Source organism: Aptenodytes forsteri, unplaced genomic scaffold, assembly GCF_000699145.1.
Source record: "Aptenodytes forsteri isolate BGI_AS27 unplaced genomic scaffold, ASM69914v1 Scaffold61, whole genome shotgun sequence".
NCBI classification, from domain to species: domain Eukaryota; kingdom Metazoa; phylum Chordata; class Aves; order Sphenisciformes; family Spheniscidae; genus Aptenodytes; species Aptenodytes forsteri.
The window spans coordinates 4660590-4680753 of record NW_008794443.1 but is presented as its reverse complement, the minus strand read 5'-3'; the positions used below and the strand labels follow the sequence as shown (position 1 = coordinate 4680753).

The window sequence follows — 20164 nt, the reverse complement described above, 5'->3', positions numbered from 1 at the left end:
ATCATCTTTTTGGCTTCTTACTGCTTGAACTGTCCAGCAGAAGAGCATCTTAATAGGAGAATCTTTGTCAAAGCTGCTAAGAATAAAAGAAAACTCCAGAAGATAAGATAAAGGCCAGTTTTCAAAAGTAAGCATTGACTACTTCAAGTTCTGGGTGGGGGAGGCTGTGCTCCATATAAACAGCATTATTTTCATGGATGGTGAGTGGGCACTGAGGTGAGTGGGAGCTGTGGACCTCGAGGACAAAATGTGCGAGTGTGGCATTGCTGGGGGAAGAATCTGCAGTTCGGTAAACTGGATGCACCCCCGAGTAGCCAGTGGTTTGGGGCACCCTTTTAGTGTGTGAGAGATGTAGATTCAACCCCTGCTCAGCCTGTTGCTAGGGTCAAGACCTGGCTGCATGTGGACTCATCCACTCTACTGCTCCGTACTCCTGCTCCTCCCCTTACAGCTGTGGTGTGTCCCGTCTCCAGCTGCCTGTAATGCTACCTACTCTCTAGCTGAGAAAGCCCTTGTGTCCTTGCCTTTCATCCTCTGGCTCACTATCCTTTTTTTGCCGTGAATCCAGGTGGAGGGTGGGCTGGAGACTTTCCCTGCTGCACTCATTGCCAAGCCCCGGTAAGAAGGAAGTCAGCTTAGGAAAAGGCCACCAGTAACCTGGGAGCGTAAGGGCTGGTTCAGAGGTGTTTCAGGAGCTTGTTAGGCACTACATGGGAGAGGCTTCCAAGGGGAGAGAGCGGACTAAGAGAAAGCATATTGCTGCTGCTGTGCTGCCACAGCTTGCTGCTATGAGCACCAAGCGTGGCTGCTGGCTGCACTGGGGTGTTAGTTTGGTAGCTCAGCCCCCAGCTCTGCTCCTCTGTGCCTCTTCGGCTCAGTCCTCTGTGAAAGATGCTACCCTTCTGCAGTGCCTGTCCTTCCCCACAAGACGAGTTACTCAGCCCTCTCTCAGCTTGTCGCTTCCTCTCACAATCTGCCTTTAATGCAGCCAGATGGTCTGTACTCGCCCACACTCCATGCAGGCACCTTCAGTTCCCTGTGCTTGGATAATGCGCTCATCTGACCTGCTGGTGGTCAGGTCTGTAATCAGCCTTTGGGAGATGGTAAATGTCCATGTGTTGTAGGGGATGGCTGTGGGAGGTAACCTGGGAGTGACAGTCATCTTCAGACCTGCACCGAAAGTCTGCTTGACAGCCTGGCTTGTGTGGGCAGGGAGGCTCTCTGACCACATGCCTGCGGGCTCTCCGCATGGACAAACTCCCAGTGCTAAAGCTCTGGAGCCTGCTTCTGCGCCTGGGCACCTGACCTGTCCTATACCACTTCATCTGCAGCGCTTAGTGCTGGTCTAGGTCCCCGACCCTGGACTTCTGTCCAGTGCCATTCAGTTGGCTTCTAACACATTTGCACCGACAACTCAGTTGCACTCATTTCAGATTTGGGTTTATTGGAAACTTTCAATGCATATACAGGATTTTAAAACTATCCAATACAATGGATAACAGTAAACAGTTTTCTTCCTGGAGTTACCTAAGTGCTCCCTGTACTGCCAAATGCTTTTTGGAGAGAACTTTGCCTATCTTGTTGTGAGGGGGAAGCAATTCCAGATTCCTGCCTTATGCTGTTGCTAAGAGAAGACATACTGTACCTTAATGGCATTACCCTATCTGCACTATGCTGCAGGTTAAGGTTAAACAGTGATAAGAAACTTTCATTTTAATCATGTCAGCTTTAGCTTATATAAAAATACAGTCTGCCTTTTTCTTGGATTTTTTTTTTTTTTGAAGTGCTGGATCAAGTGAAAAGGCCCAGGCAGACTTGCACAATACATCCTTAAATACTACAGTTAACCAGCTTGGAAAACGTTTAAATGACAAGAAGATAAGAGACTCATAAACTTGGAATCACTGCTTGCCACCAAAATCAAAGCACTGTGCTTGTGAACTGGCCAGTGCTGCGAACTAGGCAGTCCCTCGAAAAAAGAATCCAGGTTTTAGATTGTCCATATGCGATGCTGTGATCTGGACCATTAGCAAATATGATTTGCATAAATAGCTCTTCCCTCTCCTCCTCCCATCCAAACTTTCCTGGCGCAGTTAGCTAGAAACTGTTCTTTGGGTGGCCAAGTTCGCAGTAGTGGTGAGGGGTCAGCTGACAGTCAGGTCTGTTTGCTCTTTGATCAAGCTGTGTCACCCTACAGAGTACTGGCAACAGAAAAGCACCAGGTTATGGCTTAAGGAAAAATCGGTGCAGTTCAGTTCCGTGCTTCCTGTGATGGAGGAGGATTTGTGTCAGTGCTGCAGCTCTGCGTGTAGAAATGTCTTGGCGCGAAACACAGCCTGTGCTAGGCTTTGGTTACCTGGGCCTCACTGCCACCAGCCAAGACACCCCTATGGAGACTTCACATGAGGAGGACCTTGTGGGAAATAACCCCCTGAAGTACAAAGTGAAACCATCAGATAAGTTTCCATATATGCTTAGTTTACGACAGCAGTGGCCCCAGGGAGCTTCCTTTGGCTGTAAAACCCTTTGCACTGGACAGGACTTCCCCTTGGATTTGTTTCAGTCGGTAGGAAGATAGCATGGAACAGAATCAGTCTTTTTGTCCCTTTTTCCAGTCTCCTTTGACTCTCTTCTATCATGTTTGGAAGTCAGGGAGAATTTCAGCTACTCTCCTGCGTAGCTGGTTTCTCCTTTCCTCCCTCTCTCTTTCCTTTTTCATCAGTACCGGGTACTGCCTCCATGCCTTCAATGCATTCAGCGTGAGTCTCCTTAAAGAAATTGGGGACACAAAGAACAAAGTGATGACATGCAGTTGTGTGCATAACATAACAGGTATATCAAAAGATGACTTCTATTTGAGGGGGGGAACTCCCCTAAAATACCTGTGGGATTTGTTCTTTCTGGTGCTAGTCAGGGCTGTGACATGTTAAACATCTGCAGGCAGACCACTCCATTAATATGTCAATCATCCCAGGGAAAAATAACACATTGCCCTTCTCTATTTCTCTCCCCCAAGAATTTTGCTCCTCCCTCTGACAGGATTCATTAGCTGGTGTTTGCTTAGCACTGTGAAGATGAAAGATGTTTCTTGAAGAATAAACAGGGTCTCTGAAAGCAGTTTTTTCAAGAAAAATGCAGGCTTGTTTGGTCCAGACCAACCACTTGGGAGTGCAGGCAGCTGGGCTCCAATTCTTACCTGATTTTAATCACTCCAGCAAAGGTGCCTTGCCCTGGGTTCCCATGTGGGCAATAGGGAGCAACAGTCCTTTCTAAAGAAAAGTTTGCTATGTCAAGGTCTGAACTGGCTTTTACCAGTCAGTGGGGGAAGAGGTAATGAGGAATGACAGGTGATTATGCTCCTAATACGAGGTCATACATAGAATAAATCCAATCTCTTCCTGGGTCTGAATTTTCCCTGGTTCCTCCAGTTTGCTGGCTTGTTGGGTTAAATCGTGCACTGTTCTGATCTTACTGACACGGCAAGCTAGAACATGTTCGCTCTACCACATAAGAGGTGAATTTAATTTAATTCCTCCTCCAAGGTGCTGCGGATCCTGTTTGGGCTATGCACAGGTGCAGCCTGTTCACAGCTGCATGCAGCTGATGTGCTTTCATGGTGAGGTAGGTGAACATGCTTGTTTTCTGCTGAACTTTGACAATAGTTTTTTCCTCCTGTTAAAAGGCACAGCTAATGCAGTTATGGGACAATGAGTGAACTGTGTGCGTCCAGCTCCAGTCGTGATCAGTAGAACTGTCTGCTGTAGTTCTCACTGCCAAGTCAGGCTGACGATGGCATAAACTGAAAGATTCCTTAAGTAGGGTTTCTAGTTGATCAACTTTGGATTTGTGAAATAAATCATCTGCTGTGGACAAAACAATACAGTGTAATTCCTGCACAATTGTTTGGCTTGCTATAAATGTACTTAAAGATTTTCCTAAGGCAGCTTTTAGCAGAAGCTGCATGGCCAGATCTGCTAATCAGCTTAGAAAGTTTCAGCCGCTTATCCACTTTCACTGTATTCCCTTTCAGCAGATTTAAAAGTCCTGTGAAGGGTACCACTCAATTTCCTTTTCCAGGCTGCATGGAAAATTCTTACCACAAACCTCTGCTGGTGTTGTCTGTGCATATCACAGAAGTGAAATACCAGCAGTAGAGAACCTGTTTCACATGTTCTTGGGGAGCAGATAATTGACCTGTCAAAAGTAGTCTCTAAAATAATCTATAGGGTATATTAAACCCAAGTAAAGAATTGCTGGCAAGGGAATGCACTTACTTGTTACTGTGTTCAGTAGCAATCTTCAGCTTCTCCCATAAGGTACTCTTTTCCTCCATGATCAGATCAAACCATGCCCAGAAGTACTTCCTCAGGAGGCAGGCTGCATGGAGGGTACTCGCTGTCTCCTCCAGACTGGAGAGATAATCCTTGTACTAGGGAAGGAGGACAGAGAAAGAGGTGAGAATGTCTTCTTTCTCCCAACCCCCAGCTCAATAAGTAGAAACAGAGCAGCGCTGAGACTGTGGCAGTGAAGGGTAATGGGGACCGGAGTGGAGGAAAATCTGCAGGGAGAGAGAGTGCAAAGGTGGAGGTGGGGAGCAGTACGTAGGAGAGCGTCCTGGGTGGAGGAGAATGATGGAGAGTGGAGAGCTGAAACAAGGTCTCTAAAGAAGGGAATGACGTTGCTGGAAGGGGGACAGTGTGACTCAGCAAAAGCTGGGCTGCAGGTGTGTGAAGTGGCACTGTGGTGAGGGGAAAGTGCGGCAGCAGCTAGCTCGCTTGGTGGTGTTTCTCCACTGTGATGCAGGCAAACCTTGAGCCAGTTCCTGAAGCCCCGTCTCAGCAACATATAGGAATAGAAGTCCTCAGCCCGAGACACCTTCTCTGTGAGGCTCCCCTGGGTCTGCTGGAGCCAAGTCATCAGGCATTTCCTTTGCAGGCCCAAGCAGTGGTGCCTTTGTGCCACCTAAGTAAAGACAGCAGAGATGGCAGCTAGTTACTTGGACCGGTGACTACATAAACATAAAGCTACAGAAAACTGGGTACACTAGAAAATTACCTCAGCTTTTTGGGGCCCCCATAATGCAGATGTCTGACAGGTGGAATAATTTACAGGATAGGTTCCCACAAAGAGGGATCAGCACAAGGAACAAGACCAGTCTCTCTATCAGGCTACTGCTGTGTCACTTTTAGAGAATATCCTTTTGAATTAGATGCTCAGTTTAACCTGTTGTGAATGGAGCAGAGGCATGGCCTATATCAGTTTAGTCCAACCCCGTCCATAATGCTGGCCAGCAGGGTGGACTTAGGAGCAGCTGCTATCCCTCTGTTTCTTTCCAGCTGGAGGCCTATGTGCATTTGGTCGAGTACTGTAAGTAGCTGCAGTTCCAGTGACTTAAATGGAAGCTTGCCAACTTAGCCCTGGGCTCCGGCTAAATCTTCAGGATACGGCTGAGTGTTATTAGTCCACCCCTGATAAGGCATGCCAATTCAGTCATGTATGGAAATGTTTCATTAGCAATATTTATGTGTCAAGGTCTCAGAAGCTACCACTTGCCGTTCTGCACCGAAGGTATGGCCAGGCTAGAAAGAGATCGCTGGATTATCACCTGTGGTGTCCTACCTCTAGCAGTGGCCAACACTGCACCAGCAGTGACCCGAGAGAGAGGGAAAGCCCTAGTGATGGGCTGGGGCTAACTACTATAACTACAGTGGCTTGGCGGTGTCTTACTGATTAGCTTTGCTGTGGAGCAAGAGAACTGACAGGCTCGTGTCATATAACTTCAATCTATTTTTTTGGCTGTATCACACTAAACTAACTCCCACTGTGTTACTGACATCAAATCATGTGGCAGTTAGTACTGCAGACAAGTGGAGGCTAACAAAAGATGACTTCTCATTAGATTGAAATTCGTTCCTTTGTCCTTTTGGTTCCTGTTTATTCAGCTATAAATGAGGATGCCACCCTTGTGCGTTTTTAATGACCTTTCATGATTATTGTCAGATGGGCTGATTTAAAGAATGAATATGGGGCAGGGTGTGCAGGGAGAATTTTTGCTTTTTCCAACTCTACCTGGCTTAAGAGCCTATTAAGGTTTCTGCTAAGTGCTACATCCATTCTTTTTCCCTTCCTCCCATGGCACTTCCTCCCCTTCCTTTATCCTCAGCACTTACCACCAGGTTTTCCTTGGCTTGCTCCTTCAACCTTTTCCATGGCACCATTCCCAGCTTTCTCAGCAGGACCTTCTCATAGTGATCTCTGGCCTTTTTCTGGAGCTGCTGCTCTTTCTCCAGCCTCCTTTGCTTCTCCAGCTCTTTCTACAATATAAAGAGCAGTAGTTTTAATTCACTCTGGATGAAGAGGATATTAAGCAATGACAATAGATGGTCATATTGGAGCTGTAGGCCCTGACCTGACAGGAAATAGGGATCTGCATCATCTTTAGCAGTGCAGACCAGACCAGATATGACCCCATGTACTAGAACCTGTGGTAGAAAGCAGAGCAAACCGTCTTGAAAATCCTCATGGAAGATGATGGTATTTCTGGACATTTCCTTGGGCCGTGTATCAGCATGTGGCCTTCCCTCAGCACTGCAGTTTGGTGTTACTGTAGCAGGCATATAATCTGTGGCTACCAGCAGTGCTGATGTAGCAGGAACCTCTTTTTGATGGACCTTCATCAATGCGGGGAGGGGTGCTTTGGTGAGCTCGAGGACGGCAGCTTCCTATGTTTAGAAAATTAGATTGAAAACCTGTCCAAAAATGATTCTGAGTTTACGCATGGACCCTACCACTTAAGCTAGCCTAAATAGTAGGGGAGGGTTGTGGATATCACATAACTGTAAAATATTACTTTTGACTGAGACTCAGGGATGAAGGTCAAACATCCTAAAACACTCAATCCAAGTAGAACAGTAGTTGTAGGTCAAATTCCTGTAGGATTTCAAATGTGCTATTTGAGTTTTTAGGACAGCTCATTTCCAAGTAACAATAATGAAGTGGGGCTATTCCTAGGCTAGCTCCAAGGAGAGGATGCTTCTATTCTTCAGGTGGAAAGTTGCCCTTGATATATGTGTCATGTGTTTGCAACTGGTATCATTGTGAATGCTGGAGGGGGATACAAGTGGAAGGATCAGCCTGAAAATAGACCAAACATAGAATCCTAGAACCACTCAGGTTGGAAGGGACCTCAAAAGATCATCTGGTCCAACCTGTCCAATTGTGTCTTGAAAACCTCTGGCAATGGCAACTCTACCACATCCCTGTGGAGGTTGTTCCAGCGAATGATTGTTCTCACTGTAAAAAATTTATTTCTTATATCGAGATGAAACCTCTCCCAGTGCAACTTGTACCCGTTGCCACTAGTCTTCTCCATGTGGCTCCTTGTGAAGAGAGTGCCTTGGTCCTCTTTATAGCAGCCCTTTAAGTACTGGAAACATGCTGCCACCGTGGGGGCTTGTGTGGCTATACCTCAGCAGTGAACGTCCACCAGCTGGGACTTCTAGTCCTGCCAATGAGACAGAGACAGTATATACTTCATAGTGTGTTTGGTCCACAGCCAAAAAGGGGGAAGGTGGTGATACAGTAGGTGCTGTGCTGTGGAACTCTGCTGTACTAATGAAGACCTTCAGTTCACATTACTCTGGCTGCTGACTGAGTGCTAGTGGGTAATGGCTCATCTTCCCTATCCCTGCTAAAGGGGGGGAAAACAGGTGAGGTGCTTGGTCACCAGCTTCTGCTGCCTTCTCTCCTCCCGTCGTTTTTCCTGCTGAGCTTCCTTTTCCTCAGCCTCCTTCCTCTGTCGTGCTTCCTCTTCAGCCTTCAGCTGGGCCTTGAAATGGAGAAAATGGAGGAAGGTAAAATTTAATTTGGCGCATGTGACCTTTTCAGAGCACATAGACCTCTAAGCTTTCCCAGTATTCCTCTAGTATTGACCAGCACCTGAAACTTCAGAAGGAAGCAGACTTTGTCACTTACTAGACATGATCTGTGCTGGACAATGAACTGTGGAAGGAAGAGGAAAGAGGGACTGTTCTTTCTACTACCTATATATATATATATATATTTATCTTTCTTTGCCCCAAGTTATAGTATTTGCCCACTCTTCCCCTAAAAAATTTAAACCATACACCAAGTTATTTATTGATAACCTGATTGCTGAAGTCAGCTCTGGGCTTCTGGGCTCTCCTCTGAAGTTTTACTCCTACATGCAAAGCAGCATTACAGGTACCCAAACACTGAAGATAAAAGAAGTTGTTTTACTTCAGTACTGGTCATACTTGGCACAATACCCTTCTCTGAATGTTTATCTACTCCCCCTGCAGACCCCACTCCGCTTTCATTTCACAAAGCTTTTGCTCTTGGTGTATGCATCAAAGGCCTAAAACCTACACCAACCATAATGCATTATTACTATGACTGTGCTTCCTGATCTCTAAGATCGTGGCAACTGCAGTGGAGGAAATCTAACCTGATACTTGTCTGTCCACTCTATGGTTAAAGTGTTTTCTAAGGCTCATTTCAGCCTCCTGCATATGTGAGTGCATCTCTTGCCTGGAGAAGGAAGAAGCACTGGTTGTTTTAGAACCCCAGTTCTGAGCTTTCTAATCTTAATGCAACTTACTATCACTGTTTTCAGTAACAGCTCAATGCCCTGAAGCTAAGAAGGCTCCTCTGTTGGATGTGTATCACAGAATTTGTATATTAACTATGCAAATATTGTCAGTATCTTCTCTCTTCAGCAGAGATTTGCTAGAAAGATGCAGGGTTTTTACTAGGCCAGACTGCACGTCCTCAAGCTGCCTGTGACCAGACAGGAAAGGCAGGGGAGGGGAAACCCACCATTGCCAGGTCCAATCAAGTGGATCTCTGCATGCACTTCCACCCTTGCCATCCTCGGCAAGGACAAGTTACGGTCATGAGGTAGGTGTGAAAGAGCTGGTTGGGGGGTGGTAAGGGAGGCTGCTTCTAGAATTGCAACTGCATCAACATGAAGTGTCTGCCTGTGATATGGCAGGGCTAGTGGGGTCACTGAATGCAAATGCAGCAATAACTACTTCTTTTGATGTGTGCTGGACATCTGCTTTCTCGCAAGCTATAAAACTCCTGTTTTTCTTGTTCCCTGACTCGGGTTAAAACAGCATTTCTTGTAACTGGCATGGTGTGAAAGAGACTTTATTTCATTTTCTACTTTCTTTACCAATTTTTCCTCTTCTCTTCGTTGTTTGGCTTCTTCTAGTTTCCTCCTCCGTTCTGCCCGCTGAGTTGCTCTCTCCTCCATAGCTACAGAAACAGAAGGCGTAAGGCTTAGTGGAAGTGAGCTATAGGATAATGACAGAAGTTTGGTGAACAAGGATGACCACTTCACTCTACTGCCAGGCCCCCACTGACCTGGCAATGCCAGCACAAAGGGACTTGCTTTCTGCTGCCTCTTACGGCTGGCAGTGTCATGAACAAGGAACCCATAAACATTTATAAGACGATTCAGGACTATCCCAATTAAATTCACTCCACCCTCTTTGGTTGACAGTCACAGCCATGAGGCTCAATTATGAAAGGAGCTGTGTCCAGATGTCTTAATCCTGTCTTCCCTGATTGAGTGCTGAGGCTCAGGGCACCTGATTCAGCAGCAATTGCTATGAGGTCTCCAGTAAGCTCCAGTTGCTTATTTAAAGAGTGACTTCATGACAGAAAGCATCCCTGCCATAGTGACACACAGGTACTTGGTCCCACTAGCAAGAAACTACTGCTTAATGCTGCTTTGGGGAGATAAACTGCAGTGTGGTGATCTTGCTGGCTATCAGTGAAGGTGTTACAGTGCTGATATGACCACGCAGAACATGCAGTGGAGTTGAGAACCCGTGCTCGCTGCTTCTGAAGTTGCAAACAAAGCACAGGCTGGAGCAATTGATAACTGGGGGACATTTAAGTGTTTTGACCACAATAGGTTTCCTCAGTTTCTTTTCTCCTCTCCTCTCCGCTGTCCCAGGATTCTCTGCCAAGAGAAAATCTTCTAGTGATAACTTATTCATTGAATTTTGGGGGGATCTTCAAACAAAAGCACTTGAGTGCTCTGAAAATATGCTTACTGTCCCTAAGCTGTACAGAGTTCAGGCAAATCGGAGTGCGTGATGGCTTGGACTAGGTAGCATTGGAGCTGAACACAGTCAGTTAATGAAAGGCAACTACTAATGCCCAGCTATTATGGCCAAAAAGCTCTGGTGATCCCAAAACTGTTAAAACATCACAGTGATCATATTCCAGTCTTTCATGCAGACTGTGACCACCCCCCAGTTGATATGGAAGAACAGGACCCAGGGATATAACAGAACCTGATCTTAATTTACTGCATGAAAAGGCTGTGCTGCATGTTTAACGTATATATGCTGTTCCAGTGTGGCCACAGAAGGGGAGATATCTCACAGAAGGCAGGGATCCGTAGCTCCTTCCCTAGCCTAGCTACTGTTGTCTCACAAAACCTTAGGTAGGCACTTAATTTCCTTTGAAATCTCAATACCTCTGTCAAAGTTAGATGAAAATGACTGGTCACTTAAGTGTTACTTGGATGTGCAATGACGGGAATAAGACTGACAGCAAATCCCTGTAGAGCTTCTCTCTCTGAGTCTTGTCACACCAGAAACAATCAATCACAAGTGTTAGGAGTAACCGTTACCACAGTGTACTAAGCATGGACTTGAGGGGCTTGCAGTGGCCCAGGTTTTACAGATGCCTGACTTGGGCATGAGAACAGCTCACCCTCTCACAGCGCTGGAGAGTGCTGAGTTTTACTTGCATACTGTCATCAACCAGCAAGGCTGAGGCGAAGAAAGAGAGAAGCTTCCAGACAAGCTGTTGAGAAAAGTGGTCTGGAATGGTCTTTGCTATCTAGAACAATACCTTTCAGTATGGGATGAGCTGAGGTCAGCTGGCTGGGGGGCCTCCTGCCTTGCATCACTGCCCTTGTGTTTTCTGGCCCATGAGAAACAGGCGGACTATGAAAGGAAAGAGTAAAGAAATTCATCAATTAATGTGGTCAAATGATGTCTCACACCTACCACCTATGGTTGAGAAACAGGCCTCATAGTTTCTATTCTCCATTGTGCTGCATTTTCATTCTGAATCCGATACACCTTTCTTCTGCTTGAAATGGGATTAATGATGCATCCTTGCGAAGGAGCTGAGTACCCAGGGCTGCTGCATGCTCTGAAATACAGACACTCTCTTTTTTTCCCAACTAAATAAATCCCTGCTGCTACTGTGTGTGACACTCTAGTGTTGCTTTTTCTAAGTGGATCCTGTATGGATCACATGGTATCGAGCCATTGCAAAAAGGGAGAAGGACAGAGAACTGTGGCCAGCCTGATACTACCCTTGAGGCTAAGTCAGAGGTGAGAGGAAAAGCAGATAGTGCTAGCATGACTGAAGTGTGCCTGGCAAATTCTGGCTCAACTTGAGTAGGAATGAGACATGCTGACTAATTGAGCCTGCTTTATCGAGAGCATATACCTCAAATGGGTTGCATTCTTGCATCTGGATTGTTTTTCCCTCTTCGGTTTTTCCTCCCTGGTTTGTGAAGCAGAGTTGTTAAGCGGCTGGGTTAGAGCCATGGCTTGTGCTGCCTCTTCTTTACCTCTGCTCAGCCTCTGATTTTCCTGCAGTTCAAGGATCAGCTCTTGCTGTTTCTGAAGCTGCTGCCTCTGTTCCTCAATCAGACGTTGCTGGAAGGCATGACGGTGCTCAAAACGGCTACCATAAGCAGGAGCTGTCTTTGGACCAGGTGCCTGAAACTGCTGGGGGAGAGTGGCTATTTGATTCCTGTACACAGCCTGGCCCTGGGCACTCGGGGTTGCATGTTTTAGGGTAATCTCCCAGGCAAATTTGGGTTTTCTGTAGGAATGAGATGTGTGAGCAGCATCCCAACAAGAGTGGTCTCTGGTCTGGTCAGGTTCTTTCTGTATGAGGCAAGTTTCAGTTGGCTAGGGGGGGAAAAAAGAAATGAGGAAAATTTGGCATTGATTAAAACCAAGCACTCTTCTGCTCTTGCTACACTTACTGTGTTTCTTTAATGCAAATCTAGTGAGATGCCTGAGAAGTAAGGTAATCTCAGCTATGCAATCTTTATCCAGTTCCTAGCCAGGGCAGAGGGCGCCCCGTTATGCACAAAATGGGAGGCTGTGCGAAAGAACTGTTAAGGAGCTGTGTGTCATTTCACTGAGAGGAAGAAATCCTGATCAGGCAAGAGCTCTGGCAGGAATATATCCTGACTATTTTGTTAGGGAGCACAGCTCAGGACAGCTCATTTCTCAGGACTTAGCTCATCTCTCAGGGATTACCACACTCCCTTTTGGACTGCATTGTCCCCACTCAGCACTCAGATGGAGAATAAAGGAAAAAACAGTTGTTGAAGTGATCTACACAGCTGATCTACTGAACAGTCCCTTTTCAGATGGAAGAGAAGTCTACAAGGTGCTGCTTCCTCATGCCTCTTCTCCAGCTTTGATAAACATTACCATAAAACTGGTGCACAGTGGGGAATGAGGCTGTGCCTTCTCCGACACATGGTCTTTCTCTGAAGAAGCATCAGATGTAAGGCCTGCTTTTTGATTCCTAGGTCAAACCCCAAATTCAGTCCCGTCCTTCCAGCACAAATTTTACTAGTGCATCAGAAGAAAAATATGGGCCTACTAGGATGATATAAACACCGTAGGAGATCAACTTTTGCTGACATTTAAGCAAATGAAAAGCTTGACCTGTAATACGTGTGTGTGAGCTCTCATGCTGGGATCGGGACACTGCTGTGGTACAGGTTTTATAGACAGAAAGGAAGGGCAGGCTCTGACCTGACAAATGACAATTTAAGGAAGCAACCTCTGACTCTCCTCTCCTACTTTCTTGTGATGCGCATTATTCTGAAACAGCCAGTGACAACTTTTTTTTCCCCATGCTTAAAAGCCAGAGAGCTGCACTGGCATGACAAAAATCTCTTGTGCAGTCAAGCGTTACTCTTTTTCAGTCTAAGCGGCATCAAAGATGTAACTAACCTCTCAGCAAAAGTGATCTGGGGTGGGACGCTCATTGCAACTCACAGTACATGAAGGGTTGTTCTCTGGCAGCATTAGAGATTATTTATTTTTAAAACTCATCCATTGCCCTTCACATTTGCCTCTGATTTTTAAAGACTTCCCTCCTGAACAGTTGCAGGCAGGTATTTGGGGGTCACCCTGGGGAAAGAAGCCTTCCTCTGGGACAATGTACTCTTTATTTCAGATTGCACAAAGGAAGTACTTTGTACGAGTACTGGGATGCCAATAGACAAAACTACAGAGGAAAGATTTACCTTGTCTTGCTGCAAATCTTGATGATGGCTTACTTCTGCTGTCCCAGGCTTGTTAACTTCCAGTGGCCTATCCAGACCACCCTTCCCCAGCGACACTGCCTCCAGCAGCTGTGCCATCTTTCTCCTCTTCTCCTCCCTTTTGATCTGCAGCTCTCGCTTTTCTGTCTCTGCTTGGCTCCAGTGCTGCCACGCCAGAAAGCAGCAGCGCAAAAGCCGTCGCTGGTTATGCTCCGCAGACAGAGTTTTTTTCCTGAATGAGAAAGCACTTGTGTTATGATAGGAGTGAGGCTTCTGCCCAGGCCTGCCTGAAACAATTGCATCAAGTACAGCAGTCCAGGCCATGGCACGAGGCCCCATAACTTCCCGAGTCTTTTTGTCACTTAACTCTGAAGGCCCTCCAAAGCTGTACAGAGTTTCTCCAAGGAGGAGTGGGAGGGCAGAAAGGATGCCCATTATTTTGAAGTAAGTTTCCTTAGTTCACATTTTGCAATTTCCCATATCACCTTGGGCTGTAGGATAGGTGCAAAAATGGTATCCTGTTGCCTTGCCAGCTGCATAGGGGGAAGCGGCAGTGCCTCACCACACAGCCTGCCAGACAACTGCAAAAGCAAAATTTTCTCTGGCTGATAGCGAATTCATCCAACAGCCTCCATAATGAAAGGCACTGGCCAAAATGATCTCTGCTCTACTACTACTGAAATAAGAAATAACTATATTGATCAGGAATGAATAAATATGGCACCTCATATTCTCTGGGGTCCAGAGCAAGCCAGGGTGAGATTTCCAGGAAAGACACCTACAAGAAGGTGAGACGCAGGCTTGTTGGAAAGTGCTAAAGCTCTTGTTTATCTCTGTCGTCCTTTTCATCTGCGCCACAACGCCTCTGGGCAGACTGCAGGCAATGTAGCAATTTTCTCAAAAAGCTACTGTTTTCCTCCTGCTGGCTAACTGACAGGCCTCTTTTACAGTCCCTGATCACTGCACTGCCCAAGTACTGCTGCAGTAGGAGGAATTCCACAGTGTAGGGTCACTACCTGTTTTGATCTCGGAGATGAACTTCCAATTGCTGTGTCTCCTGCTCTACTTTCTGGGCCCAAGTATAGTTTCTCCAGGCTCGCAGGGCCTTCATTTGGCATTTCCAGTCAGCAAGGGCTCTGGCTTTTCCCATTTTAATTCTGTGCTCCAGAATGACTTTCAGCCAAGCAGAGAAATGTCGTTGCATGCACTGTATGGGAGAGTTTCAGAAAACCAATAAGCAAGATACAGCCCATCACACATATGATCCTCTTCACCTTTGCCCTTATCTGACTTTCCTTTTTCAGATTCTTTTTAGAATCCCCACTTTCCACAATTACCTTGAGGGTAAAAAAAAAATAATGCAGAGCATGTGCAGGTCTTCTACAAAAAGCAGAAAGGGACTAGAAAGATAACATCATGGGACTTTATGCGTTTGAGTGAAACGCACTTAGTTCACCAAGTGTAAAGGAATAAAATGGGTGAGGAACATAGAATTTCTACAGACAGGAAAGATGTTTCAAAGTCTAAGATGCTACAGGTAAGAACACTTCTGTGGAGAACAGTTCACAAATATCTCCATGGACCACTTGTTTTTCTTTTTTAACTTAGACAAAAATCAAGACACTTCCTAGCATGAATTTATGACATGACCTAAGCTCAGCCTTGTTCCAATAGGAAGCTAAACCTTTCACCTATTGTGTAATTAGATTTGCTGCCTCTGGGAGTGATTTACATTGTACGGAACAGCAATTTGCTATCTAATCTACCCCATAATTCTAGCCCTGTCACTGCAGACACTGTTCATTTTGATCCTCCAAGTGGGTCAACTCACAGGACTCGGCTGTTCCCCTTTTGTCATGATGCCTTGTTTTAATTGCATTCCTCTCACTCACTGAAATCTCCAAATGGAGACTTACAAAAAGGACAAAATGTCAATGCATTAGCTATTTCTTTCTGCTTTAGGAAAATAATCAAAGTGTCACTATTGCTTAGCTCAGCTAAGCTGCGGCTTCTCACATTTTGCCAGCCCTAAATTGTTCTGTGGTTTCATTCAGGCTTATCTTCATAGCTTAGATTGTGCTGGAGAGAGGTTGTAGACTGCTAAACAGTAGCCAAGCTCAAATCCAGCAGACGGGCAGATGAAGTGAGCCATGGGGAGAATCACCATAAAAGCTATGGGATTCTTCTATTAAAAAAAATTCTAGACGTAGATAAGTAGACATTAATGATGATGCCTGCTCTATTAATTAAAAATATTACGTGATGGATGGCATTCATACCTACACTCAGGGAAATTTATTCCCTTTGCTGAGACTGCCCATATAAAATTATTCTGTACAAAAAGATTGCTCTTTAATTGCAAGTATTCGATACAACTAGGTGTTTAACCCAGAGCTGGCCATGGTATCAGAATAATGAGGGTAAAAGAAATAGGTTCCTACCAGGAATTACTAAAGCATGCACATTTGCCTCAAAAGAGCCGTTGCAATATCACAGAATATCCTACTGCATCCCAGTAGGAGTGGATCCTTGAGGAACCCATTACTGTGGATGCGCTGGCATACTTCAACTCTTGAAGACCCAGCTCAAAATTCATCCCAGGCCTCAGTACTTCTCTCCTCTTTGCTCTCCCTGCTCCTGCACCAGGGTCTGCAAGGCAACCTTTAAAATATCTTCCCATACACACAATAAGGGCTTCTCAGGCCCTTTTGTGCCATTTCCCCCCTTTTTACTTCCTTCCTCAAGAGAAAACAAATCTTGCTCCGCTGCCTCTGCTGTACATCTGCCTATTTCTCAATTGCAGAAGCGTTTATGTTTGCAACTGTCCTGAGCGCCCCATCTTTTCCACAATTCTAAGTGAAACCTCCCACTGAGTACACCTGAGGTACAAACACACTGCGGATGGAGGCTCAGGATTTCTTGCTCCTAGTCTTACAAGATACTTTTTGCCCTGCTCTTCTACTTTCCTGGTATCAGGAGGAGGGCTTGGAAGAAGTAAAAAATTCTGATAACCAGGACTTTTTACTTCAGTTTTGCAAATGGTAGCTGAGGGCAGGTATCTCAGAGTCTCAGATAAAGAAGGGTGATGCTCACTCTCTGCTTATTGGTGTGAATCCTGTGCAGCAGCTCCTGAGCCTGTCTCTGTTTCTCCTCTCCTTGCTCTTCTTTCTTCAGAACCAGGGGTGGTGACGCAGTAATAGATACCTCCTGCATTGACAGCTTCTGACTTTTTTCTTGTCTCTTCCCCTCCCTGGAAAGTGAACAAACTTACAGATCTAATACAATGAGGAAAGTACTGTAGCAGATGAAGTGAGCCATGGGGAGAATTTCACTCTCTTTTTGGCCAATCCTAAGAGACTCACCTCTACAGCTTAGAAAGTTGCTGATTATTTAACTCAGCCTTCTTAGAAAACAGCCTCTGCCATGGTTTGGGGTCCCAGAGATTAAACAGTCTGGAGCATTTCCAAAATATAGCAGGCAGAAGAAAATAGTAAGATTTCAGTAAAGCACTTGCATGAGAAGATTTAGGATCTCAGGGCTGCCTAAGTAAATAAACGGCATCCCTACAGGTCACATCTCTGTGACAATCCAAGCTCAGCAGAAGCAAAAATTATGTCTCTGCAGAATTCTCAGCCAAGAATGCTCTATTCTCTCATAGCAGAGGAAGTATTGTAAGTGCTAGACTTTCAACACAGACTATTCTTTTTTTGTGTGTGTGTGTGTGTACTGGCTTTCATGCTGCATTAGACACTAACTACGCTGGATGTGGCCACAGAGTTGATGGAGAGAATGCACGGTGGTGCAAACATGCTCCTACTTTGTGATTCAGTGTACATACTGGGAATGGCTGAGGGGAGGCTAACAGTATCTTTAGCCCATCTTCCCACTAATGATAAACTCTGCCACTGACATCGGTAACAAAGGCATAAAAGGTTTTGGGAGAGTTTGGAGACAGAGGAATAGCCGATGTTTCCTTTGGGACCACCACTCCTCTCACATTTAGCAAAAGGAGCTGATAAGAGGATTCAGTGTACATACTGGGAATGGCTGAGGGGAGGCTAACAGTATCTTTAGCCCATCTTCCCACTAATGATAAACTCTGCCACTGACATCGGTAACAAAGGCATAAAAGGTTTTGGGAGAGTTTGGAGACAGAGGAATAGCCGATGTTTCCTTTGGGACCACCACTCCTCTTACATTTAGCAAAAGGAGCTGATAAGTGTTCTTCATATGGTTCTTGCCATGCCCCCCTCTCCCTCTTACGTTCTCCATGCTTCGGCCATGGTGTGCCTCTTCTCAGCCATTTCCTTTCGCAGCTTCACCATTTCCCTCTGGATCTCCTCCTCCTCGGCCTTCAGGGCCTTCCATCTGTCCTCCTCCTGTGCTTGGAGCTTGGCCTCAGACAGAACTGACTCCTTCAGGGACTTCTCTTGTCTCTGAAGCTCTAATGCCTTCTGACGCCTCATTCGGTTTTCTTTCACCTGGGAAGGAGGAAATCAGCAAAAGTCAAAGCAGATGCCAAAGGCTGAAGAATTTGAGGTTCATTGTACACTGACAGGGTGGGTCACAATCCACCTTTCACATGAAGCAAGCAACCCTATACTGTAGCTGACACTGACTGGACTGGTTCTGCTCTCAGACCAGCAAAAAACTCCATTCAAGAGAGTGAGGTTAAACCAGTATTACTTGATGGGAGCAAACTCAGAACTGACTGCCATGGCGGCTTTTTGTGTCAGTCTTTGGAAAGGGAGGAAAACCTGAACAGATGTAGTGAAAGTTGACTGTGCAAGCTACTGTGAATGGCCAATGTGCATGCGGAAACGCAGTAACGTTTCAGCTAAACTGTGGAAGAGTATCCTCGGGTATTTGCCTCCAAGTTAGAGATTATTGCAGGTTGGGAAAGAATACTGGGGAAGTGTCACTGAGCATTTACTCTAATCCTATAATCCTCCATCTTATTCCTTTTAACTGTGCTGCCTTGCCTGCTCACCTGCTTGTGCCTGAGCTCCATGATTATTCGTGGATCTGCAAGTTTTTGTTTTTCCTTGATGTCTTCAAGTCTAAGGTCTTCCACTATCCCACAGTTCACAACATCACTCTGCAAAAGATGCTGTAGGTATTCTTGCACAGAAGAACTTTCCAATTCATGTTCCAGATAGCTGCACAGGTCTGAAATGAGGAATTCAGATTATCTCAGGCTAGTCTGAAATGAATAAACCCCTCTGTCTCAGATCACAAAGCCTAACATAATTAAAGGGATCACTTTCCCAGACTGTGAATGCATTTCTGATGAAAGCAGACACACTGACTGCACTCCATTTATCCCCAAAGAGTCTTCATCAGTCTCCCATTGAACACGCTAGAGCAGTAACAACATTTCATCCAGTTTTTACTGCCTTGCCTCTGAGCATCTCAAACAGCTGTACAAATTTGACAGGCCTCACAAATACCAATACACAAAAGAAATAAAATTTCTCTTCTACAAAGGGAGACATCAAATGTTTATGAGGTGCATTTGTGCGGCCCTACAGCAAGCTGCTGTAAGAGCTGGGGGAGAAAAATCATCACCTCTAATCTTGTTTCTACTGAGCCCACTATCCTGGCCTCAGAGCAACTTTTACGTCTCAGTCTGACAAGCCATGAGGCCTGGCTCCCTTCCCCAGCACATCCTCAGAAAGGAAGCCAGGAACTGCTTTGTTGTGCTCTCACCATCAAACCGCTCATACTTCAGAGGGGCTGCAGAAGGCTTTTCCAGGAGGACAGAGTCAACTTCCTCTTCTCCATCACTCATCAGCTCCAGTTGCAGTTTAGACTTCATCCAGTTACTGAGCAGCTCTTGGGCTATCATGAGGAAAGAGACGGATGACTTCACTTGCTTAAAAAATACATGGGTAAGTGTAAACTAGCAAGACTCTGTCTCTGGGATAGTTATATCACATGCTGGGAAGGCTGTCTAAAATGACTGAAAGCTGATCCGCAACAGAAAATGGAATAAGGCTAGTAGTTCTGTTCTCATCTTCTTGATCTATAAAAGAACAGGAAGAGAAGGTGGCAAACTTTTTCCCTGTCACATATGTCACAAATGAATTCTTCTCCACCCCATTTTTCCTACAAGATTCTGTGGACATTTAGATCACTTGAGTGATTATTATAGCATTTATCAGAGATGGAATTCACATGAGGTAATTCATAACTCAGATAGCTTTCATATGTTTTACCACTGCACTTGCAGACACTTAGATATTTTCCACGTGTACAGCCAAGGTTGTTCATATGTTAAACACAAAAAGAACCACTGTTTGGACAAACGTTTGCTTCATAAACACAAAAAGAACCACTGTTTGGACAACCTGTGTACAGGTTAACTTTTGCAAGTACCATAGCTCTAGGAACAACTGGTGAGTCTAGATTACAAATCTGTCAGGTGGCAAGCTTCGCCAGGGACTACCTGTACTCAGGATTAAGACTGCAACTACAGAAATGCACCCATGGTGGATTTGGTACTCCTCAGTGAGCTCAAATGCCTAATGAACAACTGAGCATAAAGTCCTTCTGTGGACTTTATTTGCATCTCCACTCTTCTGTGGAAAACCGCAAAAATTCCTTTTTCAGAGATCCTACTCAAAAGCAAGGACAGCTAAGGTGGCTGCTGCCTCAACAAACCACCTGGCCTCGCTGCATGGGTGGCCAAGCCGTTCCTGAAGCAGAACGCAGAGCTGCAAACTGCAAGGCATCAGGAGCAGCCCCACAAGAAGCTGAGCCATCCGTGCAGTGACGATGGGCAAAGGGCAGGGATTTCAGCAGCCACTGCAG

The 20164-nt window shown here is 45.6% G+C and overlaps 1 protein-coding gene across 1 annotated transcript; it reads right to left on the bottom strand.

Annotated features, from left to right (window-relative positions):
• Positions 1-2530: 2530 nt before the first annotated feature.
• On the bottom strand, positions 2531-19184 carry CCDC191 (coiled-coil domain containing 191). The gene is made up of 14 exons (XM_009289671.2): positions 19061-19184; positions 18342-18520; positions 17615-17832; positions 16445-16601; positions 14368-14558; positions 13334-13583; positions 11503-11972; positions 10894-10988; positions 9197-9279; positions 7727-7828; positions 6171-6314; positions 4810-4962; positions 4275-4429; positions 2531-2768 (listed from the first exon to the last, which is right to left on the bottom strand). Exons 1-14 carry the CDS (start codon positions 19167-19169, stop codon positions 2636-2638), a joined length of 2439 nt encoding a protein of 812 aa, XP_009287946.1. The 5' UTR covers positions 19170-19184; the 3' UTR covers positions 2531-2635.
• Positions 19185-20164: the final 980 nt, after the last annotated feature.

Coding starts and splice junctions, on each gene's coding strand:
- CCDC191 (XM_009289671.2), bottom strand. CDS start 19,169: ATGAAGTCTAAACTGCAACTGGAGCTGATGAGTGATGGAGAAGAGGAA. Junction 13,584..14,367: donor CATCTCCGAGATCAAAACAG/GTAGTGACCCTA, acceptor TTTCTCATTCAG/GAAAAAAACTCTGTCTGCGG. Junction 4,963..6,170: donor AAGCCAAGGAAAACCTGGTG/GTAAGTGCTGAG, acceptor GTCTTTACTTAG/GTGGCACAAAGGCACCACTG.